This window comes from Epinephelus lanceolatus, chromosome 16, assembly GCF_041903045.1.
Source record: "Epinephelus lanceolatus isolate andai-2023 chromosome 16, ASM4190304v1, whole genome shotgun sequence".
Classification (NCBI taxonomy): domain Eukaryota; kingdom Metazoa; phylum Chordata; class Actinopteri; order Perciformes; family Serranidae; genus Epinephelus; species Epinephelus lanceolatus.
In genome coordinates, this window is record NC_135749.1 from 31,258,829 (window position 1) to 31,286,782 (window position 27,954).

A 27,954-nucleotide genomic window follows, 5' to 3' on the forward strand; every position below is an offset into this window, starting at 1 on the left:
ACTCTATATTAATGCTTTATAATTGCGCTCTGGCACCTTATTTAGCCTTATAAATAAAAAAAACATACTTTTAAGACTTTTTTATTCATGATGAATTAATTGTGATGTTAAAAATGTGAGTAGCTGTTTGTAGTAAATATTGAGCAGAAACAATACTACTACAACTGCCCTAGACAAGAGTCCGAAAACATGGTTAAATGTATGTGTATCTCTTAACAATGGTAGAATGTAACTAGATATACTATCCAAGAACAAGTATGAATGGAATGACAGATTATTAGATCTTGGGCTTAAAAAAAATATATTATTATGCCTATTCTTTTTTTTTTTTTTTTCAAATATATAGCCTACATATTTAGAGCTGTGGCTATTCATAAAACATTCAGGGCTGAAGCCTTGGATGCTCAGGCCTAATGACACCACTGCGGTGCACAATTGCCCTGAGTGGATACATTGGAGCTTGTTTTGCAGCTGCCAGCTGCAGCACTTTCACTCAATACAAATTCAAAACTTGTTGTCTCCATTAGTCAGTTAAAAAAAAAACAAAAAAACATGGGTAAATAGGATCCAGGTTGAAAAATACAGAGGTTACCCTTAATTAGGTTAGATGTGCAACAGAAATTATGTAATAACTTTTAAACAATATTAGTCTATTGTTTATCTTTTATTGTATTTTATGTCTCTGAACCAATTTAGCTGGTTGGTACAACAACAAACAAACAAAAAAAGGAACTAAACTGCAAAACAAAAGTGAATCATTTCAGGCTGATAAAGAGTCACATGACAGATTAGCTTCACTGTAATATAATCACGGACATACAGTCTGTGAACATAATACTTGCTTCTCTTCTCTTGTTTAAACCAAAAGTAAAAAAAGGTACTGATGCAGCAAAAAGCACAACAGAAATGACACCAATGTAGCTTCTTTTCCACACCTCATCTCACTTTGTTTGACCGATGAGTTTGAAGAGAATGGAACAGATAGGAGCAACACAAAGTTAAAAAAAGTGCAATTATTAATCTTGTAGGATAATGTTATTCAGATAAGCAACCATATATCTCCACTGTGTGGTCATTTTTACTGAGCAGGAAAATCTTTTGTATTGTTTTATAGTCAGGTAAACCCCCACTGTCTTTTTGTGAATCCCCTAACTTCCCCAGGGGAGTGTGATAATTGCAACATTATGGCAGCAGAAGTTTGTCAAATTACTTCTGGGACATGAAGCAGTTGATGTGTGGTTTCCTCAGTTAATGATCAAGAAATAACTTTCAATACACACCACACCACAGTTTAGGGAAGTCCCGGCTTGTGAATAAAGGCAATACCAAAATGCTGATCTCAACACAACAAGCCTGACCTGTGATAAAGCCTCCCCGGCAGTGTGACAGCGCCCCAGTTGGTTGTATTTGGCACTTTTACCAGCAGCCACGTGATTTCTTGGAAACTGTGTGCCTGGCAGTTTGGTAAAAGTTAGGGGATTCTCAGAAGTCCCAGCAAACGGTGGAGTCACGTCTCTTGACTGCCATCTATTGAGAGCAACAAAACAATACTACACATGAAAACAGCTCTGACACATAAACCACCATGGGCTGAGAAGTGGTTTTCAGCCGCACTGTTATATAGCAGCATTTTCAGTTCTGCTCTTCAGTTCTTTGTTGTGGGAGCTCAGCAGATCCACAGTAACCCACACACTTGTAAGTGCAGAGAGTTGACAGTATCATGTGAGGCCACAAAAGAACACATGACTGTTGACAATTCCAGTTTATTTTATTTGCATAAGAACTGTATATTTTATCAGAAGATTTAAAATTTAGAGACTCCTGACATTGACTACAGGGACAGAAAACTATCAGGTTGAGGGGACTGAAAAAGTTTACTCTTAGTTACAGGACAGTCTCTCTCACCACCACAGTACCACACTCTCATCTAAATAGATAATTTAATAGTGACGGTGATAGTGAGGTTTAAGCTTACACCAAGACAGTCAGGTTCATGGGATGTCATGAGTCTCTGGCAATATGGTGGGAGAGTGACATCATTTACTAAAAACAGAGTTGCGATGAAGTTTCAGGAAGAGCACCCCAAGTGCTTATCTCAGGCACTGTCACCATGCAACCAGACAACCACGTGATTTCCTGTAACTGCTCAGTCTGGTGAACTGGTACTTTAGGCTGGCTGCTAGATGTCTTTTGCAGAAGATAGCCGACTAATCATAGATCTCGAGTGCCCCCAAGTGTCATGAAATAAAAAAGGAATAAAGGGCATTTAATGTATTGAAATTAGATAACACAATATGATAAAAAAAAAATCTTAGTGCAATTAAAATATAAACATTTTTAAACATGTTGTACTGACATATATACCATTACAAATTTTTAAAAGGAAAGTATTGTTCAAGCTGTATTTTAAATTCCAGCCAACTTCCCAAAGTACCCAGAGACATCAAAAGGTTGTTGCACTACACATTATGCATTAATGCATCTAAAATGATGCATCAGATGTCTAAAATATGGAGATTTAATGTAATACATTAAAGTAAAGTACATGTACCTTAAGTGTTGGAACAAGCAGATAGAAAATACAACATTTGTGTTAATGTCTAAAAATGCTTTTTTGAAACTTTAAAACTACTTGAAGTTCTAACCCATTATCATACAGTTTCTGTGTTTTCTTCATGAGTAGCTTTATGGTTGTGGAAATCCTCTTATTCCACACTGTCTGACAGTATCACACACAACATGTATTCTGTATGAGCTCGTTCCAGCTCATTATTGAAGGTATACGAAGAGTTTGCTTGCAAAAACAGGTAACAGTTCCTATGATGAATACACCAACGCCAGTTTGACTGATTTTCGGCACACTTAGTGACATTTTATAACCCATGTCCTTGCACTATTGCACCAGACTGAAATGTTCTTATTGTCTTCCGTATCATTGTGTACACATTTTCCCAAAATCTCAGTTTGACATGTTGGCATGTGGTATCTTTGGAGACACTGAGATCTTCACTAGACTTGAAACTAAAGTTTTATGGATTTGTACAGAGATTAGCTGCAAGGCATCTGATAATAATGACTAACCTTGCAGTGCAAGACGGTTAATTATGTAGAGAATTAGGGTTCAAATAAGGGCTCAAGAATTTAAAAAATGAATGTAACCTATCTGATGTATACTTGTTTTGTGTCAGCGGGAAAATCATGACATTTAAGTTTATACCTCTGTGCTTTCGCTTTGACTTTTAATGTAACTTCAGTTCATATTTCACTTTACAGTATGCAAATATTTTTGTGTATTAAATCATTTGTGCTCTGCTTATAGTCTGTTATTTAACAGCAGGGAAGAGGCATGTACGGATTACTGAATGGGCTTACTGGGCACAGGCCTAGGGGCCCAAAGTGTCAGGGTCCCCCCTAGCCTTTACCTGCAAAATGTGACTCAAATTAACACATACTGACCAGGAAAAGACTCAAAATGACCACAAATAGATGCAAAACAACCACAAAGAGACACAAAATGACCCAAAAAGACACAAAATTACCATAAAGAAACATTAAATGTCTACAAAGCGACACAAAACAACCACAAAAAGATGTGTAAGGACTACAGAGAGATGCAAAACAACAACGACAAAAAAAAGAAGGGAAAAACGCCAGAAAAGTCTGTGTGTTTTGCTCCCATGTAGGAAAGGTGGTGGGGCCTTTTGTATGTCTATGTGGAGGGCAAGCCTGTGTGCAGACTCCACACAAACCACAGGCTGGCAAGTGAGGCAGAGCTGCTGTGAGCCCACTGTACCATACCATCCACAAAACAGAGAAGTGACATGACCTCTGCAGAGCACTTGTCAAAGACCTCTCGTGGACCTGGGGGCACTCTTTTTCATTTGTTTTTCTTTTTCTTTAATCAGTATTTTGGGGATGTGGTGAGAAATAGATACAGTCATGGAAAAAAGTTGTCCAAGTGCAATTTCTTTTAGTACAGTCACAGCCAAAACACTTAACAAAGCCTTAAAAAGTAATTCAAGACTTAAAATTGATTGGTTCCATAAAAATACATGAGAAATTTTGAGTATTGAGTCATTTTGGTAGCATTGATCGACTAATGAAGGTCATGCTTTTTATTAAAGACACTATTTTTGTTGCCATGCTTTGTGTCTATATAAAGCCAGCACATGTGAAAGTTCTTCAGAGACAAAAATGGCTAAAACAAGGAACCTAATGCAGGAAACACGCCTAAAGATACAGATTCTCAGCCAGGAAGGGTACAGCTGCCGCCAGATAGCCAGAAAGTGCAGTTGCAGTCCTTCAGCAGTTGGATACACTCTGCAGAAATACAAACAAACCAACAGCTTGGAAGACAAACCAAGATCAGGGCATCCAAGGGTTTCTTCAGCAATAAATGACTGCATCCTGAGCCACATGTGCAGGGAAAACCGCTGAATGACATCACATGAGCTTCAGCAGCAGTGGTCAAACCAAACTGGTGTCCAGTGCTCCACCCGCACTGTACGTGGCCGACTCCTAGATCATTGTTTAAGGTCCTGCAAGGCTGTCAAGAAGGCCCTGATCAATGAGAGACAGAGATTAGCCCGGTGTCGTTGGGCCCAATAATCCTCCTCCTACTAATGTGAGGGTACGCAGAAGGCCAAACGAAGCATTATCTCCAGCATGTACAGTACCTAGCATCAAGCATGGCGGGGGCAGTGTCAAGGTTTGGGGATGTATGAGTGCTGCTAGTGTTGGTCATTTCACTGTCTGTGAAGGCACACTGAACTCTGCCAAGCATTGTGCCATTCTCGAAACCCACATGCTCCCTTCTGCGCGTGCACTGTTCCGATGAGGTCAAAACTGGATGTTTCAGCAAGATAATGCCCCTTGTCACACATCCAAGGCCAGTAGAACTTGGCTGCAGGAGCACAGTATCCCGGTCTTAGAGTGGCCAGCTCAATCCCCGGACATGAGCCCCATTGAAAATCTGTGGTGGATTATCAAAAGGTCTTTTTCGAAGCGTAAACCAAAGAATTTGGAAGAATTAAAAGCAGTTATTCAAGATGGATGGGACAAGATTACCCCTCAACAGTGTGAAAGGCTCCTGGAGAACATGCCAGCCAGGGTTAGAACTCTACTACGTGCTAATGGCAGGGCTACTAAATATTAATTTGATGATGTGATGCTTTATTTATTTTTTGTTCAGTTTTGATCACATTCTCTGTTATTTGCTGACTTTGATACCAACAATGTTGAGAACTGACATGTTGAAACTATTAAAGATTTAGTTTTGTTATTTTTTCTTGCTAACTATAAACCAAAAAAAAGTAATTTGCATTTGTCTGTGTCTGTCTGATGAAGCCACACCTGCTGAAACACAGATTGTGTAAAATTTGAAGGGTGTCAGAAAACTTTTTTCCACCACTGTATTTCCAATGCGGAGTGAGCTGCATTGGGGAAAGGTGCAGACCTGTGTGACTCTCTTTTTAGTATAAATGTAAAATATAACAAAAATAAATGAATGAATAAATAAATAAAACTGGGAATTTTGTACTAAAAAGACTTCTGTCCCAGAAAAACTCTGGAAGTTGTAAAATAATGTTGTAAGATGTAAACTGCACCGACAATAAGTCCTGTTGTCTTTATTCTGTAAGGGCCACATGGTGAAAATAATAACCTTCTGAACTAATGACACAATAAACAACACTTCATAAACACTACTCTAATTATGAGTCTTCTTTGTTTTATCAAGCCATGGACAACAGGCTACTATTCATTCAAATGCTTTGGATAACAATACCCAACACTAACAGCGCTGATGCAGACTATACAAGCTTTATTAACGGCATGCAACATTTTCCTGTTGCTCCTAATAACTTATGTAACTGGAAACAAACTGCACTTGTACTTTACTGTGAAACAGCACTGTTTCTCATCAAGTTCCACTCAATGACCATCAGATGGCGACATAACACAACATATTTCATCTGAACGGTAGTAACCTGGAGCGGTCAATAGATGGCACATTCAATTTATAGTCGAGCCTGGTAACTCTGAATTTTAGATTTCTCTCTCTCTCAGCCTCTACTGAAAATGAAATTATTATTTTTCTTAGTATTCTAATAGAACCATATTAGACAGTCACTATGATGTAATCTATAATTTACACCATGTGGGCAGATGTTCTTTCCTCATGCTATTACTAATTAGAACTGATCCCCGAACACAAGATCATCCTTAATTAAAAGTAATCTTAATTCCAGGACAAGGTTTCAGATAATCTTATTTCTCGAAAGCAGTATTTGACACTGTCTGCTTAATCCTGATCCAATCACCAGATATGTCAGCATGGAGCACCTGGCTCTTATTTCATCCTAATAACTTTTTTTAAAATTCAAATTTTTCCGATTTACAAACCGTAACATCACATGATATTACATTGCCAGGGTGGTCCACAAAACACAAAAAAAGAAGAAAAAAAAGGCACAATAGTGTGAGGTTACGTTATTATTGTGTGCGTCGATCGGATTCAGAGTCACAACCTCAGAGACCAAAGATTTCCACATAGAAACAGAATAGAAGGTGGGTTGTCTTCGACCCATTTCACCATGGTGGCTTTCCTCGAAAGCATCAAAAGTGATTGATCTACTTCCTTATGTTGCTTAAGAGAGTCAGGGATATGTCCAAGCAGACATAAGAGTGGATTTGCTGACACCTGTTGGCCTCTTAATACGTTTTTATCCTAAAAACAAGGACAGCTGCATCTTATACAAGGATTGACTTGTAGTTTTATTTTGTTTTTTCATTTATTTTAATAATGGCAGTACATAAATACAACCTCAAACGCCAACATGTCAAATGTAAAATCTCTAGAGGTGGACAGAACTTTGTATAAGATATTTGTAATGAAATCTAGTTTGGTACAATAACTCAAGTATTCTGAATTTGTGTAAAGAGCAGCCAATGTCTCTGCAGTATCACTCATCTTTGCTCTTGTATCTTTCCAACTGAAGAATGAATAAACCAGTCTGGATATGAGAGACTTTCACCAGACTTTGATGGTTTCCTCCTTGATTGTTTTGCACATTGTTCTGGGGAAGAGATAAACAGGCGGGGAGAGGAGGCACAATGGGACGACAAGCCAGACTTTCACACCTGAGCCCGGCTGTTCGTGTACAAACACACACACACACACACACACACACACACACACACCACACTTCTCTCCCTCATGACGCTGTCTTGCACTTCCTTGCGTCTCTCCTGTTCTTGCTCTCTTTTCAGTTGTCTTACCCACTCTTTGACCAAAAACAGTCAACAACAACATTAAAACTACATCATCTAAAATAATATCAAGGGCTAAGAGACATATGCTCCATCAGAGATTACACATAATAGATTAGGAGGCATGTTAATCTTAATCTCATTTCATTCCACTGACCATCTTTGTGTTTATCTGTACCAGCATTAAGCATTCCCTGTCCTGTAGTTGGTGTGTGTGGTGCACAGTTGCTGTTTAATTGCAATCACATTAGAAATACTTGGGAAAATACATGTTATATATATAATACATGGGTCACAGCATTGATAACATTTTCAGGTTTATAAATTTGCTCTCTCCACCAAGTGAATTCTCTACAGGAGAAAGTCCAGCTCCATTCAGATGGAAATCACTCACCTTGTGGTCCCTGCTCCCTTTTTTGAGAGTATAATGAGGTGCCCCCGTTCCGATTCACACATTTACAACTTCGTTTGCATGACTGCATAAATAAGCAGCTGTTGTTTTCCTAGACTCGGGTAGTTACCCTCTTGGAACCATGCTGCCCATGACCTTTGGTTTTCAAATTAATCTCCAACCTTTATCTTCATATTGTATGAAGAAAAGCATTGCTTCAAAATGAGATCAAAAATGTGATGCTACAGAAGCAGTTAAGAGGATGACTCTTAAAACTTCATATGCCTTTTCTTGTAAGATATGCTGTGACTTACAGTAGAGTGAAAAAAGTGTTGTACATAATTATCAGTCTACAACAACTTTAGCTGAACCTATTGGCTTTCTATGACACAATTGTACATCTACAGCACAACACAGGAAATGGGCACTGCTCTGCACATGCAAACACGGCACGCAACAATGTCCAGTTTGCAAAAGGAAAACAAAACAAAACACCTCTACAGGAGAGGTGACCTGCTGTCTTTGTTTGATTAGTGTCGTCACTAAATAAACAGTAGAAATACTGTGCAATACTCTAACATGACATGCTTCAATTTGTTTGGTATCAAGTAAGGCTGCTAATGCTCATTAGATAATTACAAAAATACATATGGGTGTTGTAAATGGAAAAAAAGAAGACTTTCATAAATAAAGAAAGGAGGCTCAGCATTACTCTGTTAGCGAAGATATGTGCAGCAATCACAACATGGAAAACAATACATGTGTGTTTATGAATACAGGCTTTGTAAAACCAACAAAAACTCACTGGGATGCAAATGTAAACAGCTGGGAATGGAAAGATCAGCAAGCTAGTGCCAAATACTGTGATTCCATGTGCAAAACAATTTCATGAACACAATGTGTGAGTAGCACTGTGGACATGGTGAAACAACATCACCAATTAGAACACCTAAACAAAAGCACAAAGCAAAATGCAATGCTATCTGGCCCTAAAAGCTCAGCACAGTGTGGCAGATACCTGACCACAGTGACCGGCATGAAACAAAGAGCTACCTTGACAAAGTATATACTCAGTGAGCACAACCTGGCCATTGAGACGGGCCGATACAAACATTCATAACTCCCCAAAGAGGAGCAATTCTGCCAGTTGTGCAAGGAAGACAAAGTCAAGTAATTTTTATTTATATAGCATTATTAAGAATGACAGGAGTTGAACCAAATGCCCTAACACAGGTTAACATGATTAAAGACATAAAAGGTGTGCAAAAGCCATGACCTAAATGACCTAAGGGGAGAGAACATGGTGCAAGTTGGGAATGTATTGCGGGGCTAATTCATTTAAGGCTTTAAAAACAAATAGCAGAATTTTAAAATCAATTCTGTATTTTACTGAGCAGGAGTGATGTGTTGTCATTTCTTAATTCCAGTTAAGAGTCTAGCAGCTGTATTTTTAACCATTTAGAAAGAGTGGAGTGGGTCACCCCATCTACAGGGAATTGCACTGGTGAAGTCAAGCTGAGAGGTGATAAAAGCATGAGACATGTCACACACACTAGTATTATTATTTAATTTTGTTGCTTATATCTATCTGTATCTGTGTCCTGCTGCTATTTGCATTAATAAAAATTGAAGATTGTTGACATGATTGTTGTTCTTGCACTATGATGTTAACATAATGTTTATTGTTGTTGAAAATGGTCTTTTCCCTGTTTATACCGCCTTGTACAGTCTGCTTTGGCAATACTGTGTCTCAGTATGCCAAAGTGCCAAAGAAGCCTTTGAAATTATTTGAGAGAGTATGTGGGTGTGCATTTGTGTGGGCGCGATTGACATAAAAGCCTATATCCTTGCAGCTGACAGCTTTTCAGAGAGAAATGTGATGTTTAAGAGATGACAACGCAACAACACTGAATAGGAAGTTTAAATGCACACAGTGCTCCTCTGTATCTGAAAACTGCTGCTTCCATGTTGTCAAAAGGACTGTTGTTGCTAAGGAAGGCTTCACCACCATAGTGAGAGGAAGTGAATGGACGAGATTTACAGAGTTAACACGACAGCTGCAGAAAATATTTGACACTCAGAATATATCTATTCATGACACCAGGCTCATGCAAACAGCATAAAAGCAATCTGTGATCATGGAGTTTGGCTGTCAACACTGAACCAGTTTACAGTAGATTTGTAAAACTCTGGCCACTATGACTCAGGACTGAGGCGTTGTGAGGGAGAGAGCTTCCTTGGCAACCATTTCTGGGCTGATTGTCATCATGTGACAGGCTGGTGCAGCCAAGCGCTGAATAAAACGAAGAGGTACACACAAGGGGTGAGAGAGAGAGAGAAAGAGAGAGAGAGAGAGAGAGAGAGAGAGAGAGAGAGAGAGAGAGAGAGAGAGAGAGAGAGCGCACCATGATGAGTCAGAGGAAGCTGATTCTGATGTAATCCACCAACCCCTCCCTTCTTCCAATTCCCCTTCCTACATGGCAGTTCCTGGATATTCAGGTCAGAGCCTTCCACACAAAATATAGCAACATACCAGTAACACAACACAGTGTGCATTTTATTTAGTTTGAGATGAGTCAATGATCAGCCATGTTTGGCTCACCAATATAGGTTTTGTTGTAGTTGTACTTTTTGATTTGGGGAATGTGACAATTCTTTATCAGGCTTTTGTTGATTTTTAATACATAGAAATAGGCTTAACTGAAAATGTGACAAAACAACAACAATTAATCTCAGGGCATTCTTGACTTAACTATCCATTTAATCCTATTCAGTTATAATTCAATCATGTATTATAAACACTTGACCTTTTCCCAGTATGTTCCTATATATCATTTATGTTGTTGAGTTGTGGATCCTTTACCAGGAATCCACACCCCAACAACACAAACATCTGTAAGCTACATGAAACATGCAGAACAAGGCAGTATGGCTGAAACCAACACTGCAAAACCAATGAAAATGTCTAGATAGCAATACATTATACAGCATGGCATAGAAGATACATAATCACACACAAGATAAAATGAAATTAATGTTCAATATTCAAAGAGAAAAATACGTGCAATTTAGTGAGTAATTAATTTAGATAGACAATAGATAATTTAGATAGACACAAGCCATTTGGCTTTCTCATAATCACCCTTTTATCATTTAAGGTACATTTCAGTTTTACTCTTCTGCAGATTACAGCAGTGGCTGTGGGGCGAATGGTCAGATCACACAGTCAGATCACCAGGCTGTTCTGTGTTAGTGAGCAGAAATGTGTAATGAAGGAACACAGCTTTGATCCAAATCACTAGGTCTGATAAACCAACTATGTTGAATCGCAACCTGAGTATTAGGATTAAAGAATACAATAACCAGAACAAACAAATGAAAAACAACAACAACAACAACAACATATATTTATGCAGATAGACTCAGAAAGAGCTTTGTTGGTGAAGGGAATTCACCATTTTTAAAGTGAATTAAAGAGAAATATGACCTGAAGTCTGAGCTGTCATTTTAATGAGATATTTATTTATGAATACAAGCAAGTAAACAGACACATTTTAGACCATTATTATATTATTTTATTTATAGGCTATATATTATTTTCTAAATGAAATCAGATTTAATTCAAATAGATAGCACAGGCCTACCGAATCTTCAGTTAGAAATGGAATAGACTAACAATAAATAATAATATTCAAAGTAATGGTTTTAGATTTCATTTGGCAACCTGTAACAGAATTACACTTGATTCTCTGAAAAGTTAAATTTTATCATCTTGATATCTAAAGTCTCTTGAGTTTAAATTTTGTTTCAGCTCATGGTTGATATGAGGTGTAGGCTATGCTTAAATTTAGATTTAGGTAACACATCACATTGTATACCTGCATTCACCTTTGACACCTTTTTTTCTTCATGGCTGTTGTACCGTCATCTAAACGTGTCCCGCTGTTTGTGTATAAATGAAGTTGAATTTTATATAATTTTATTTTTTATGAACTGAGATCAGGCTTAATTATAAAAAGCCTTCTGTGAGTTATGGATATTGGAATTGGATAAATAGCCCAGATAGATAGATAGTGGTCAGAACAAATACCAAAAATGATCATATTCTTAAAAGCCTCTTTCATTCACACAACCTGAGGTAAATGTGTTTCTACTTATTCCTGCTTTAATTTGGAAATCAATCCTCGTCATTTCGTCTCCAGCTGGATCCCACCTCCTTTCCAGAGAACACTGGGCTCTCAGCATTTGTTACATGGAAAAAACAAAACAAAACGCCAAACTGCTTTGGGATCAGCCTCTTGTATTCTCAGTGCGTCGTTGGCAATGCGTCTTCATGGCAGGGGCGCATGCGCAATGCTTCGTGTTGCAACACATCTGAGCTCGACAGCAATCGTCAACTGGAGAAAATAGACATTACTTACCCCTTTGAGACAAACTGAGAAACTACACATGACATTTAAAGGATTATTGCGATCATACACGGATTACAATAGAGGAAGTTTTGGGAATTAGAACAATCAATAATACTAAAATCGTTTTTGTCACGTGGTCAAGTTTGACCAATCGGAGCCAGCCAACTCCAGCGGAAAGTATGCTCTTTGTTCGGATATTTTGCCAACTTTATCCCCAAATCTGAGCCTAATACTTTGTATAAATCAGAGGTTGTGTATGGAGGAGACGTTTTACGACGAAGGACACACTGTGGATATACTCTATTGCGGTTTTTTGTGGATTGCCACGTGTCGAAGTTTCGATAAACAGTGCGCTCAGCCTTATTTCATCACATGACTCCCCTCCCCCACCCAGCGTAGGGAATGGGGGGAAGAAGGCGGACATGTTTGAGGGAAATGTGTTGGTTAAAAAGTATCGAGGTGGAAGACAAGAAGATTATTTGAAGAAAGGTCTCGCATTATTTTGGGATTTACCAGTCGACATTTGTATTTATTTTGAATTTAAGATTTTAATGTCATACTTTGAAAATATTTATTTGTCTTTTGGATAATTGATCTTTTCTTTGATTCGTAGTTTTCCTCGTTTTTTATTGTGTAAAGTTGTTAAATCGTTTGTTATAATTAATGTTGCAAGGATTTGGTGTGACTTTTTATCGTTTATTTGAGTGACATTGTGGGGAATTTGTAACCTTGGTGTGGGGGATGGGCGTATAGTGGTTAGGTAACCATTTTGTGTGGTTGTTGAATTTTAGTTAAGGTCGGTCGCTTTAAAAGATCACAAGGCTCTTAAAGATGTACTTAATTTTGAAATTAACATTATGTGATTATCGATTTTGGTTTGGGCTCTTTCGTTAACTAACAAAGGCCAGGTATGGTATTTACATTTTCAAACCTACAAGATTATTTTTCGTTGTGATTTTTAAATACGTTAATTATCGTGTGATTGTCTTAAGTAGTTTGGGGAAAAGCAGCATCTGTTTTGATCAAATGTAGTCTGAGGTCAGTGAGGAGTAAACTGCTGTGTCATTCAGTGGATAGTTGGTTGTTCTTGTGATCTCGTCTGGGTGTGGTCTTTTTATTACTTGTTTAACTAGATAACCTACAGTCTAATCGTTATACATGCAAATATCATTGTAAGCTTGGACATTATGTACTGTTTTGAGGGTTTGAGCCTTTGAGGCCTTGTGTGGTTTAGTATTCTCAAATGGCCGCCTTTTTCTGTATTAGATTGAATTCTACCTAGTCAAGATGTGTTTGTACGCGAATCATGTGGTGTTTTGTACTTTTTGCTTGGTGTTTTAACTCACCCGTGCCAATAATTCTAATATAATACCCCGTGTCACTATACTTAAAGATGGCGGCTGTGTCCCTCTTCCGAAAGACAGAACTGCGGATATTCTGGTAAGCAGACAGCTCGTGGGGAGAGGCTCTTCTGGGATACGCGTGACCTGGTGGAAGAACCAATAGGCTTCTTGGTATTTACCCTGGAAGCCCGCGTTACAACCTTATTGACCAATCCCTGCCGTCGCTTTGCACACGTTGACGTAATGTAATCTGATAAGGAGGAGGGTGGTTTCGGTGCCCTCGCATTTTGTACAGGATTAAATGGCGGAGCCTGTCACAGACAGCATATCTGTATTACTGAATAGGCTGGGCCAATAGTATTTTGCAATTTCCTTGACGGACAGCAAAAGCATGCGAATAGGTTGGCCCGAAAGATTGTCAGTGAAGTCTCAGTATCTAGGGGTGTGGTGACTTTGACAGACAGGGTAAGTAGCGAATGGTAACTCAGAGGGCGTGGACAGTCTGAGGTAGTCTACCCAATAGGGTGAGTGGTCTGTCTATAAAACACCGGGTGTAGTCAAGTCGTCGCCATTTCAACGAAGCAGAATAGAGGAGTTTGCCGTGACGGGGAGCGGAGAGAACTGACGAACAGAGACGGATCCAGGACTGAGTCTAGCTAAAAACAGAATCCGGATCCATCCTGATGGATATGGCCGTTAACCCGCTCCTTGACAGGTATCTACCGGTAAAACTGACTCTCAGCTTTCCATCAGAGGGAATATTGTAAACATTTCTTGTGAGTGTTTCTTTTTCCCACTCAAAATATCGTTGCTGGCAGCCTGTGTTTGCCGTAAAACGAGAGGAAGAGGGAAATGGACAGTGAATGTGCTGCAGGAAGAATTTTGCCGCGTCGATAAAGGAATTAGAAGCGATATCCCTATAATGGAAATAACTGTTTGTGGGTTGTAAAAAGCTGCGACTGTTGTTCGCACTACGCCGGCGCCATCTTCGGAGCGCCTCTGCCGTTGGCCGCTCTCTCTCCCGCTGCCTGGCAGATGGTGCTAGCAGTGCTAGCATTAGCGCCACAGACCCAAGCTTTTCTCCTGTATAACGTTAAATGTAGCTTAACCGTCTGCCGGCGTGTTTTGTTGTCATAATAGTAATTCAATTGTGTTATTAAATATCAAAACTGGACACAAGGTACGTTACGAGTTAGCTTCTTGTAACGTTATGATGTATTATGGCGGAGAGGAAAGCCACAGTGTTGACGACCACGAGCAATATTACGCCAGATAATGCTATAAAGGCAGAGGTGCTTGTTTTGCCGGGTTGTTATTGTAGCCATGTGACGGACAGGGGTTGTTGTGATCACCGGTACGACGACATTGCATTAACGTTAAAAGGCAAGGGTGTAACATTAGCTTTCCATGTGTGTTTCTGTTGGTTGCCTGGTTACATCGCTCAGTGTCACTCAACCCAAGCTACGTAGCAACTTTCATTGTGGGTTGCTCATTTAGATTTTACCTAATTTATAGTATAATTCCACTGTACTTCATTTCAGTTTCCTTTGTGTTTTGTATTCATTAGACTCCCATACCCAATTTTACTTTTACTAATTTGTTAATCCGTTTTGCAGCTAACATAAGTGTTTTTGTCTAGTGTTGTTAATGTTATGTACATGATTACTTTCCCTTTTTAAATAATAAAGTACACTAACTGTCAAATGTGTTTCCAAAAGTTGTATCATTCAAAACCGATTGCCAACTATAAACAAATAGATACAAAGTGCAAATTTCTAGCCATGTTGACATACTTCATAAGTTACAAGTACTGCCGTGGCAGCTAAGTTTACTTCATTGTGTCTGAAACAGTTTGTTCAGTATTCTTAGACATGGACTAGTGCATGCTTAAATGTAGGTGGTACAGACAATGCATTATTAGGATGCACAAATAAGGTATACACCTGCCATAAAAGGCCCTTTGTTAACGGCATTATGCAAACTCCATGGTCCTTTGCATCAACTGTTGCAAACTTGACAAGAGGACATCGACAATGTGATAGCATCTGAAAATTATTTTTTAAGCAGGGGATGAAACAAGTTTTGTTTTGCAGTGTCAGTAGGCCAGCGGAGATGGGCTATGGTGAGTTCATACTGTTGACAGCGGAGGAAGTAGATGATTACATTCCCTGATGTCAAAGTTAGGAGTGCAGGCATTTTTTAATGCAGAAAATGCATTCATCTGAGATGCACATGTAGCACACAGAAGTAAGTTCCTCAATAGCAGTCAGGTTTCAAATGTTTAAAATGACTGATGAGATGAGTGTCTGTCATCCTGGAGTATTTGTAGCATCACATCAGTTTTGATCAAGAACTAAATTAAATGGGGTAGGGATGTTTCTTTTTCTATTACAAGTGGTTGTTTTTGTTAGTGCAAACTGTAGGTCAGGGCTTGGCTTCCAAAACTCTAGCATTATTGAAAGGTAGCAGTCTTCTTATGGTATTGTATAAAATTGCCTCGGATTGGTATAACACCAGTCACAATCTTTCTAGGGTTAAGATAATTATGTTTATACACATTCTGCCTCTCAGCAACAGACCAGATAACCCTGTAGAGATGCTAGAAGTGTCTTTTATTGGTGGTGTGAGAACATGACAACCTGACTGCATCAGAGTTAAGCAGGAACACCCTCTGCTGCTGATATAAGCTAACACTGCCACTTTCCTGGTTGTAGAGCAGTGATGGAGTTTTCAAAGGTCCATATCAGCCCCTGACTCATTCTCTGTGCAGTCTTGCCTGCTGCCCCTGTAGAAATAACAACCTATTACCTCTACAAACTGCAGTGGCAAGCAAAGCCACAGTACAACTGTTGATGTAGCAAGTGGGTGTGTACAACACAACAGGATGTTAACTTGAGGGTTAAGAGATCATTACCATGGATAAGTGGCTACTAATAGTTAATGTGACATTTTTAAGCGTGTTACGGCCATTTGTATTCGATATTCGATATAGTCCTTACAATTTATTTGCAAGGTTGGTCAGACCCCACAATCATTTTTGGAAGTGTAATTTATACCTGAAGGGTGGTATATGTTTCTGTAATTGATGAGATAGATGAAAAGAGGAAGAAGTGGTGGTCATGTCTGTTCTCTGGGGACCAGGAGTGCTGATTTGGCAGTAGAAAATTCCAAGTCAGGTGGATGTATGATGTGTGACTGACTGCCTTGTAAAGGGGATTTCATTGAATACTATATTGTTTTGGGTGTGTGGTAAAGGAACCAGGATTAATCAAGTTTGATAGGATAACATACAGTGTATGCCAACAAGAACACTGTTATGTGAGGATGAGACAATTAGTTTTTATATTGATCCCAAGGTTTATGGGATTGATTATATGTCAAAAATGTCTCTGCTAATCCTGGTAGAATAGAACTTTTTCAGTCAATCGGGAATTTTTTGGAGGGTATATTCGGCTGTGAGTTTTTTTGTGGTAAAGTTATGAATGTATACTCCCAGAATAAAGGCTATGAATACATTAAGTCTTCTCCACAGATCTCCTGCATATGCAGGCTATGTACCTGGCTCAATTTATTAGACAGCAAATGGACAGAGTCTGTATGATTTTGTTGAGGTGAAGAGCTAACCCATTTCAGCTTGGGAGAGCAATAGGCCATGTTTACACCCTTTTAGTACATATCAGTCCTGGCATCATTCTAAAAACTTATGACAATTGCTAAAAAGTTAATTGGTCTGTCAACTGCTCTCCACAGCTCCCTTGTCGGGGTTGAGGTTGGCATTATGGGAGTCACAACGATGGACCAGGGTTCTACCACAGCCGGAAAACGCATCAGAAAACCTTCACTGCTCTATGAGGGCTTTGAGAGTCCTGGGATGCCCCCCCTCAGTCTTCTGGCCCCTGCGGGACCCCCACAGCCCCCAGTGAAAGACCCCAACCGACAAGGAAGGATGACCAACCAACTTCAGTTCCTACAGAAAGTCCTGCTCAAGTCTTTGTGGAGACACCACTTTGCCTGGCCCTTCCATGAACCTGTAGATGCGGTCAAGCTCAACCTGCCAGTGAGTGTGAACGCCAAAATTGGACTTTGTCTTCCTTCTGTCTAGAGGAGGGACCAACCTTATTTGTAAAATGAACCTCATGCCTTTTCACAAAATTAAATGTCAACATGTCAATCAAGCTTAGATAGTAATTTGGGGATGTAGTGGCCACTTTGTCCTATCCTGAAAGTGTCTCTGTTTCCCTCCAGGACTATCATAAGATCATCAAAACTCCCATGGATATGGGCACTATAAAGAAGAGACTAGAAAATAACTACTATCGCAGTGCCAGTGAGTGCATGCAGGACTTCAACACCATGTTTACCAATTGCTACATTTATAACAAGGTAAGACTGTGTGTGTGTGTGTGTGTGTGTGTGTGTGTGTGTGTATGCATGCATGTATGTGAGAAAGTTTGAGCCCCAGAAATCCTATCAAGATAATGTGGACATGTAATAAACATCAGAAATCATCCGATGCAAAATGTTATGACAGTGAAGGAACTGTTTTGTAAAATTAGGTTTTGATTTTTTTATTTTTCTTACTGTATTATTGTGTGTATGAAAGCATGGTATTGAGTTGAACTGCATAATAATTTGTCTTTCTATGGTCATAAGCATTTTGCCAAATTTCCTCCTGCAGCCTACAGATGACATAGTACTGATGGCTCAGTCTCTGGAGAAGGCCTTCCTGCAGAAAGTGGCTCAGATGCCCCAAGAGGAACTAGAGCTTCCTCCTCCCCCTCCTCGGATCAAACCAGGCAAACCTGGCAGAAAAGGCAGAGGTAATGCAGGTGAGCATTGGCTGCAAGCAGGCTAATACATTCAGACGTGTTAAGTCTGCAAATATCATACAAGCTAATTAACTTTTTAATGCTTGTATGTTTTAGCACAAACCATTTTGCTGAAAATTTGTTTTTCTAAATCTGCCCTCTTCCAATCTCTCTCCCAGTCTCTGGAGGAGTGACAACAGCTCATCAGGTCCCAGCTGTTTCCCAGTCAGCGTACTCACCTCCAACCCCAGAAACACCTGACTCCATCCTCTCAACCCCCCCACAGACACATATGACTAAGAGCCTGCCCCCCATTCTTACAACTGAACAAAGCATCCCTACCATTACTAGTCTGCCTCCCACACAGCCCACTGCTAAGGTAATGTATCACACTATACATTTTGTATTTGTGTAGTTAGATTTTAACATTCTTTTTCTGAATAAAAGTTATGATGACCAGGACAAAACACCCCTTCTCTGACTCACCCTCTCTTTGTCTTCTCTTCAACCACAGAAAAAGGGTGTGAAAAGGAAAGCAGACACAACCACCCCAACCACTGTAGCCATGCCCATCATGAGCACCATGGGTGTCAGTGGCATCAGCCTGGGGATGGGCAGTGGGCACGATTCCCCGCTCACCCTCACTTCTCTGGGAGTGGACCACAACTCCGGCCTGGGGATGAACCAAGGCCTCGGCCTCAGCCAGGGCATGAGCATGGGGATGGGCATGGGCATGGGTATGGGTATGGGCTGTGGAACAGTGATGATGGGTAACAAAGCAGGGTCTGGGGGCAGGAGAGGAGTGAGTGGAAGAGCCATCAAGCCTCCCAAGAAGGATCTCCCAGATTCCATGGTGCCGCCGCCGGTGCGCCGCAGCAAGCTGAGTCCCCAGCTGCGCTACTGCAATGGGGTTCTGAAGGAGCTTCTGTCAAAGAAGCACGCGGCTTATGCCTGGCCGTTTTACAAGCCTGTTGATGCCTCATCACTTGGTCTTCACGACTACCACGACATCATTAAGCAGCCCATGGATCTTAGCACCATCAAGGTACTTGCCTGAGGAATATACACACACAACTGTCAACATTTGTCAGAAAAGACAAACTGAGTGTTATCTGTTCTCCAGTCCTGCTCACTTAAATACTCTATGTACACCTACCTTCTCCGTTTCACTTATATTTTCTGTAATGGAGAATGAGAGTTCACTATAAGGTGTGGCCTAGTTATAGATTAATTAGAACTGGTACTTCCAGGGACACCAGACAATGTGGAACACACCTTTGTCTTATTTTCAATAAGTGTGTGCCTAAAATCTTCTTCTCTCTTATTGTCTTTAGAGGAAGATGGACGGCAGAGAGTATCGTGACTCCCAGCAATTTTCTGCTGATGTTAGACTGATGTTCTCAAACTGCTACAAGTACAACCCGCCTGATCATGATGTGGTGGGCATGGCCAGAAAACTGCAGGTAATGCACTTATTCCACTGATACAAGTTCTGATTAATGTTGTGTTTAAATACCACTGCTAGTGTCACTTTACCTCACTGTCGTGTGCCTCAAATCATCACAGTGCATTTTTTTTTAAATCTCACATACTGTTTAATCCTTTCAGGATGTATTTGAGTTCTGCTTTGCTAAGATGCCAGATGAGCCTCCAGCACCCCCTAGCTCCTCATCTTCCTCCTCGTCCTCTTCATCGTCGTCTGAGAGTGAGCTCAGCAGTGAGAGTGAGGAGAGCGAGAGCAGCCCCAGCTCTGACTCAGAGGAGGAGAGGGCGAACCGGCTGGCAGAGCTGCAGGAACAGGTTTGTACTCCAGTGTATACAAATACACACACACAACGTATATCATATAATTTTGCTGTGTCACTTTCTCGATATCCCGTTAAAACATCTGTCTGTCTTTCTCCCCTCAGCTCAAAGCTGTGCATGAGCAGCTGACTGCACTTTCACAGGGCCCCATCATCAAACCCAAGAAAAAGAAAGAGAAGAAGGACAAGAAAAAGAAGAAAAAGGTCGATAAAGAGAAGCATCGGAAGATAGAGGAAGAGATTACACCTATAAGACCGCCCAAGACCCCCAAGATCACCAAGACTCCAAAACCCAAGAGCAACAGAGGAACGGCCGGTCCTGTAGTGCCAGTCAAAAAAGCACCAAGCAAGAAAAACAACAAGAGCAAGTGAGTACTGACACCTATGGGACAATGTTGGAATTGTATGTGTTGAAGCTGCATTAGCTGCCCCAAAAATTGTGCAAGACGTCCCTAGAGTCTCACTCTAGCACAGAGTCAGACAGATTGCTACATGTGTGAGATTTGCAAAGAAATTGTTACTGTAGTGTGAAATAAGTATAATTTAGAAGAAGTACACCATCCATACAAGCCATATAAGGTGTGACTGCTTGCGCACTGTCGGCTTGAAAAGACAACCCCTCAGTCACCTCTTAACGGTCTCTTTGTCCGTCTCCTTCTCTCTTGTCTTTCATTAGAACTAAAAAGGGCGGCATGACGTTTAGCATGCCTCATCCGGTCCACGAGCCCATAGTGAGTCATTTCGACTCGGATGAAGAGGAAGAGACGGCACCCATGTCATATGATGAGAAGCGTCAACTCAGCCTCGACATCAACAAGCTGCCGGGTGAGAAGCTGGGTCGCGTTGTGTACATCATCCAGTCCCGTGAGCCCTCGCTCCGAGACACCAACCCAGAGGAGATTGAGATAGACTTTGAGACCCTGAAGCCATCAACGCTGCGGGAACTGGAGAGATACGTCATGACGTGTCTGAGGAAGAAACCTCGAAAGCCATATGGTCAGTAGAAGATATCATGATACAGTCACATATTTTTATGGTCCATAATCATGCAGATGTGTTGTTTCACTTTTTTGATTAAATTTTCATTCTGTCTTAAATATTTAATGAGATTTCTGGTCTTGAGGATTTGTAGTTCTTTGATGATGCAGCACAGTACCCCCATCTTATGGATATTGTTTTCTCGTCTGTTTGTATGCAGCAAGTAAAAATAACATTGCTGGCAAATCTCGGGAAGAGCTCGCTCTGGAGAAACAATTGGAGCTGGAGAGAAGACTGATGGATGTCAGTGGTCAGCTCAACTCTGGAAAGAAGCCTGTTAAGACCAAACGTAAGTCCTCTATACTGCTATGTTAAAGAGTTCAAAGTTAGAGCTGAAGATCACGAGTAAAAGCTTCCAAATTTTTAAACATAAAGTGGAGGAAGAAGGTTTAGTCAGGCATTTATACGTTTTTGTGACCTATCGTGAGTGGCTGGCTTTGTCACATTAAACTTCAAGATGCTATTTTGTTTTTGTTGTAGAGCAGAGTTTAACAGCCATTCAATTTCCTTTCCTCACATTTCATAACAAGCTCTTTATTTCTGCCCACAGATGCTTTTGGTCTGTGTACAAAACTACTTTAGTGTAACCTGTTAATTATAATCATAAATGATATATTCTAATGAGACATGTAGACACAGAAAGATCTAAACTGTATAAATTGTACTGTTGAAAATGTTTTGATAGTTTTGAAAGATAAGTGCAGCATCTTTCTGTTTGTTTTAATGTTTTACTTTACCTTGTCTAAAAATGTTTTTCTAATCCTTTCCCCAGCAGAGAAACCTGCAACAGAGCAGCACAACCAGCCGTCACGCCTCAGCGCCAGTAGCTCCTCCTCAGACTCCTCTTCATCATCCTCTTCCTCCTCATCCTCAGATACAAGTGACTCAGACTCTGGCTGAGAGGCAGAGGGTGTCGATATGAAAGGGTCACGTGAGGGGACCCCGGGTGTTTTGCTGCCCACCGAGTGGACTGAACTGCAATAGAGCTACTGACGATGGAGCCGCGGGACGGATCAGACGAGACCAGCACTAGGCAGAACTGGTCCGACTCAGCAAGTGTCAAACCAAGAAAGACAGAGATGGGGCTTTCCCCGTGCTCAGCTCATTCATCCAATCCTGTCCTGGATACAGAAAAGTAAAGAATGGATGAACGGACGAAAAGAAGGAGACTCATGTAAAGTCCTGGCGTTCTCTGGAGAACTGGCCCCACTGGGCAGAGTGAGGAACGCTCCATCTCCCGCTGAAAAAGAAGCGTGACGCATGCGTTGGAGGGACAAGGGTGCTAGAGCCAGAATCTGTCTTATTTCTGGAGATAATTTCCCTTCTTCCCGTGCTCCCTGTCTTTATGCTGTATAGATAAGGTGTACAGTTATATAAATATCTATTTTTCTTTTATAAAGAAGCATTTTATGGAGCTAATTTATTCCCTCATTCTGGGGAAGATGAACTGGTGCGGGAGGAGTTGTGTTTTAGTTTTTGTTTAGTTCTTTTTTTCTTGAGTGACAAGAGGGTAGAGGGGAAACACGTGCGAGTGTGTGTGTGTGTGTGTGTGTTTGTTTGTGTGTGTGAATGAATGTATGATTGTGTCACGTATGTGTTTGCACGTGCGAGTGTGAGATCCTCATAGTTTTGACGCAGGCGTTGAAAATCAGTCTGCACGCAGAAGCACCTTGGTTCAGTAGAATACAGAATGCATGCAATACAGAGGAGCTGACAAACATCTGCATACTCATGTACTACTTTACTGCATCCTTGTGTACTCATGTACTTGTTTGAAAGGGTTGGCCACTGTACAGAAATGTGACATAGTTACACATCAGTTTATACATACATATATCTGTTCCCATGTGTGCTGTCATTATTTTTCATCCATTTCAATTTCTCTGTAAACATGTTGCTTTTTTTCTTGTGACCAATCTGCTAATAAATTGTGAGGACGTGTCTTGTCCACTCACCCGTGCCCAAATAACATCTTGGTTCTTTTGATTTTTTTATTTTATTTTTGGTCTGATTGACTTCACGTCACAAACCATCTGACGAGTTTTGAGAGTTTAAAGTTGCAAAAAAAAAAAGAAGATTTTGCTGGTTCTTATATTTAATATTTTATTGAAGTAGGTGATTTCCCATGGTTCATCACTTCTTAACATCATGGTGTCACAAAAGCAAAACCGCTTTGTCTTTACAACAATTTGGCCTTTGAGATCTACGGCAGCTTAAACTTTTATTTTTGGTTTTTAACTGAGTTTTGTTAAAGAGTAAGTCTACTTATTAATGTGATTTTAAATAAGGTAATACCAGGTTGGGATGTTCTCACCAGCAACATCAGGTTGTAGCCGGTGAGATGTTCTCTGCTTTAGTCTGTTTGCAGGTAAACAAGTTTTTGTCTATTTTAAGAAAAGCAATGTGGCTGGTGAGACATGAAAGTGGCTTTCCGAATTCTTGAATCTAGCAGCCACTTTAACCTGTAGACGAAAAAGATGGTTTAATTTTGTGAGTAATAACAATGCACTGTTTTGTTTGGTGGTACTACTAAACGATTTTGTGATTTAGGTAAGGTGTGTCGTTTTTGTTCCTTTGAAATCGTCATGGCTTGAGGTCGGAGTATTGTATGTTTGAAACTGATTATTTATTTAGAAGGAATTTGAATGGATTTTTTTTTTTCAAAATACTGAAAGTAATCAAAAGCTTTTAAATCAAAGTCGACTCTGACATTATGCACAGATTAAAACAGTCAGGATTGTAGAAGTGTACATATTTTACAGTCTCAATCTTTGAGCATGATTTTGTTTTTTCCTTCAGTAATTTAGACGAGCTTGTTTTCTTTGTCCAGCAGATTTTTGGGGGGCTTCTGTTGTGAAATGAAATACTCCAGTTGTCAGTCTTACTTTTTCTGAAGTTTGTCAGAAATCTAAATGCCTCTGTACTTGACTCCATCGTTTCATCTGAACATCTGTACATAAATAAACCGAGACATGTTCATCTTTTCACTGACTGGGGGGGTATTTTATTTACAGATGTGTCATTTTAGGAACATACTGAGCTCATACAGGTCAACGATTGGAGACTATTGAGATGAGAAGCCTTTGAAAATAGTGACATCTAGTGTTTAAAATATGTATTAAAATGTACAGTTTATTATTCTAAAGGACACTCTAGTTAAAAAAATACAACAATAGAATAGATTAGAACAGAAAGACACCCCCTATACACTGGTAAATTTATGATGTAATATGCAACATAATATATATGTTTATAGATAGATTTTTTTTAGGTGAATACAAAATACAAAGGGATTGTTTTAGCTAATATTAGCAAATATAATTTATATATTTATAATATAATATAGCCATAATAGTATATTACAACTATTATAGCTGTACCTCATTTTTTTCTTTCTTTCCTTTCCTTTTAGCCTATATTATTTATTTAACCTACCCAAAAGAAAGTAACATGAAATAAAATTGAAAAACATAAAAAAATAAAATAACAATAATAAAAAGCAAATTAAGACTTCTGGTGAGCAGATTCAATAATTTACGTTCTATGTTATAAATATGGAGGTTAGAAATTATCTTAAAAATCACTGATTTGCGAGCTGGCTGTTTGTTAAACAACTTGTCAAAAAAAAAAAACTGCTCCCCTGGCGTTTTAAGTTTTTATTGCATTGTCATATGTATGTAGCTGTTTTCATAACTAATGTTATGTATACTAGCTTTTCTCTGTAAGAAGGTAATCAGTGTATAAGTCACTGAGGATAAAAATACATAACATGTAAAAAACACTGTAAGGTTTGTACATCATTATTCAGTTTTGATTTATCTTATTCAGTTTTTCACTAAGTCTACCTTAATGATAATGCGTTCATGTCATAGATTGTATAATAAAAACTCCTTGTACATATTATGCATGTATATGTATTTTTTTAACTGATTTTTTAAAAACATATATTAGATATTTAAAATCTTTATAAATAATCCATGTGATTCATATAACCGTGATGGCCTCTGGTGGCCACAGTAAGTAATGACAACGGTAGTATTAAGTGTTTATGTATTATCATGCAATGTGTTACACGTTTTAATTATTGTTGTTGTGGTTTTTACTTTTTGCTAATTGTTGTTTTGTTTTTTATGAGACTTTATGTGATTATGTGTTTTTTATTTGAGCTACTGAAAACAAGAATTTCCCCATTAGGATGGAAGCAGGAAGCCGTATGTGTTTGACATACTATTTTACATTCATAGTACAGAACGAGCAGCCGCCACAGCACCTTTTATATTTTGTTTGTTTTGAGACTAAGAAACTATTTTCGGTAACCTTCTTGCTAGTTAGACAATTTATACTGGTATAAGACAGTAAGCAATTGATAAATGCACAACTGTGCTGTGTACTTGAACGTTTTATTTTAAAAAATGTTTACTAGAAGAAATCATATGTTACTGTGTCTTTACCATATATCATGGTATTTACACTTGTTAAAGTGATACCTGGCAGAGGAGCAATGGAATCTTCTCTATATAAAGAAAGAAAGTTTGCTCCTTGGTATAACTCTCAAATTTAAAACAAATATCGCGAAAATTTGAAAGGAATTGGCGATTAACCAAACTGGAAGAATCTCGTTTAATCTGGGCAGACAGTCTCAAAACGTATAAGAGGGGCCTCCGCAATGCCAGAGCAAACTATTACTCAGCATTAATAGAAGAAAACAAGAACAACCCCAGGTTTCTTTTCAGCACTGTAGCCAGGCTGACTGAGAATCACAGCTCTATTGAGCCTTGTATTCCTTTAGCCCTTAGCAGTAATGATTTTATGAACTTTTTTAATGACAAAATTCTAACTATTAGAGGCAAAATTCATGACCTCCTGTCCTCAGATATCTGCCCTCAAACACAGCTGTAAGATCTAATATATATTTAGATTGCTTCTCCCCAATTTCTCTTCAAGAATTGACCGCAGTGATTTCTTCATCTAAATCATCAACGTGTCTCTTAGACCCCATCCCAACTAGGCTACTTAAGGAGGTCTTTCCTTTAGTTAACACTCATATATTAGACATGATCAATATATCCTTATTAACAGGCTATGTACCACAGTCTTTTTAGGTAGCTGTAATTAAACCTCTCCTAAAAAAGCCCATCCTGGACCCAGAGGTGTTAGCCAACTATAGACCAATATCTAATCTTCCCTTTCTTTCAAAGATCCTTGAGAAAGTAGTCGCAGACCAGCTGTGTGATTTTCTCCATGATAATAATTTATTTGAGGAATTTCAGTCAGGATTTAGAGTGCATCATAGCACTGAGACAGCACTAGTTAAAATTACAAATGACCTTCTGATTGCTTCAGACAAAGGACTTGTCTCTGTACTTGTTTTATTAGATCTTAGTGCGGCGTTTGACACAATTGACCATCAAATTCTGCTACAGAGACTGGAACACTTAATTGGCCTAAAAGGTTCTGCACTAAGCTGGTTTAAATCTTATTTATCTGATCGTTTTCAGTTTGTTGACGTTCATAATGAATCATCCTTACATACTAAAGTTTGTTTTGGGGTTCTGCAAGGTTCTGTGCTCGGACCAATCCTATTTACTCTATATATGCTTCCTTTAGGTAACATAATTAGAAATCACTCTGTAAATTTCCATTGTTATTCGGATGATACACAGTTGTATTTATTGATGAAGCCAGAACAAACTAATCAATTAACTAAACTTCAAAAATGCCTTAAAGACATAAAAACCTGGATGAGCACCAATTTCCTGATTTTAAATTCAGACAAAACTGAAATTATTGTTCTTGGCCCCAAACAACTCAGAGACTCTTTATCTGATGACATAGTTTCTCTAGATGGCATTGCTCTGGCCTCTAGCACTACCGTAAGAAACCTCGGAGTAACATTTGATCAAGATTTGTCTTTTAATTCTCATTTAAAACAAACCTCACAGACTGCATTTTTTCATCTGCGTAATATTGGGAAAATTAGGCCTATCCTGACCCGAAAAGATGCAGAAAAATTGGTCCACGCTTTTGTTACCTCTAGACTGGATTACTGTAACTCTCTATTATCAGGTAGCTCTAGTAAGTCCTTAAAAACTCTCCAGCTAATTCAGAATGCAGCAGCATGTGTACTAACAGGAACTAAGAAACGAGACTATATTTCTCCTGTTTTAGCTTCTCTGCACTTGCTCCCTGTAAAATCCAGAACTGAATTTAAAATCCTACTGTTAACTTATAAAGCTCTAAATGGTCAAGCTCCGTCATATCTTAGAGAGCTCATAGTGCCATATTATCCCACCAGAACACTGCGCTCTGAGAATGCAGGGTTACTCGTGGTCCCTAAAGTCTCCAAAAGTAGATCAGGAGCCAGAGCCTTCAGCTATCAGGTTCCTCTCCTGTGGAATCATCTTCCTGTTACGGTCCGGGAGGCAGACACCGTCTCCACATTTAAGACTAGACTTAAGACTTTCCTCTTTGATAAAGCTTATAGTTAGGGCTGGCTCAGGCTTGCCCTGTACCAGCCCCTAGTTAGGCTGACTTAGGCCTAGTCTGCTGGGGGGACCTCCTATAATACACCGGGCGCCTTCTCTCCTTCTCTCTCTCTCTCTCTCTCTCTCTCTCTCATGTCCTGTTACTGCATCTTGCTAACTCGGCCGTACTGCATGTCACTAACTCAGCTTCTTCTCCGGAGCCTTTGTGCTCCACTGTCTCGCAGGTTAACTTCTATCACAGCGGTGCCTGGACAGCGTGACGTGTGGTTGTGCTGCTGCCATGGTCCTGCCAGATGCCTCCTGCTGCTGCTGTTATCATTAGTCATACTCCTACTGTTATTATACACATATGATTATTGTCACATATGTATACTATCAGATATTTATATATACTTTAAACATA

General features: G+C 39.5%; 1 protein-coding gene across 4 annotated transcripts; it reads left to right on the plus strand.

The window, feature by feature from the left end:
- The first annotated feature begins 11,993 nt into the window (after positions 1–11,993).
- Positions 11,994–23,035, plus strand: brd2a (bromodomain containing 2a). Of its 4 annotated transcripts, none has more exons than XM_033636263.2 (12): positions 11,994–12,561; positions 17,166–17,472; positions 17,661–17,798; positions 18,094–18,244; positions 18,403–18,602; positions 18,738–19,268; positions 19,558–19,686; positions 19,832–20,023; positions 20,134–20,396; positions 20,705–21,024; positions 21,227–21,355; positions 21,839–23,035. In XM_033636263.2, the coding sequence occupies exons 2-12, from the start codon at positions 17,194–17,196 to the stop codon at positions 21,964–21,966; spliced, it is 2,460 nt and encodes an 819-aa protein (XP_033492154.1). In that variant the 5' UTR covers positions 11,994–12,561; positions 17,166–17,193; the 3' UTR covers positions 21,967–23,035. The 4 variants fall into 4 exon arrangements, with proteins under 4 accessions (XP_033492154.1, XP_033492150.1, XP_033492151.1 ...); XM_033636259.2 differs by lacking the exon at positions 11,994–12,561 and adding an exon at positions 13,959–14,130; XM_033636260.2 differs by lacking the exon at positions 11,994–12,561 and adding an exon at positions 13,959–14,130 and having other exon boundaries at positions 21,842–23,035.
- Positions 23,036–27,954: the final 4,919 nt, after the last annotated feature.

Excerpts from the sequence above, each read along its gene's own strand:
- brd2a (XM_033636259.2), top strand. The coding sequence starts at position 14,099 with ATGGATATGGCCGTTAACCCGCTCCTTGACAG. Across the intron at positions 18,245-18,402 it reads AAAAGGCAGAGGTAATGCAG|TCTCTGGAGGAGTGACAACA; the intron begins GTGAGCATTGGC and ends TCTCTCTCCCAG. Across the intron at positions 21,356-21,838 it reads GAAGCCTGTTAAGACCAAAC|CAGAGAAACCTGCAACAGAG; the intron begins GTAAGTCCTCTA and ends TCCTTTCCCCAG.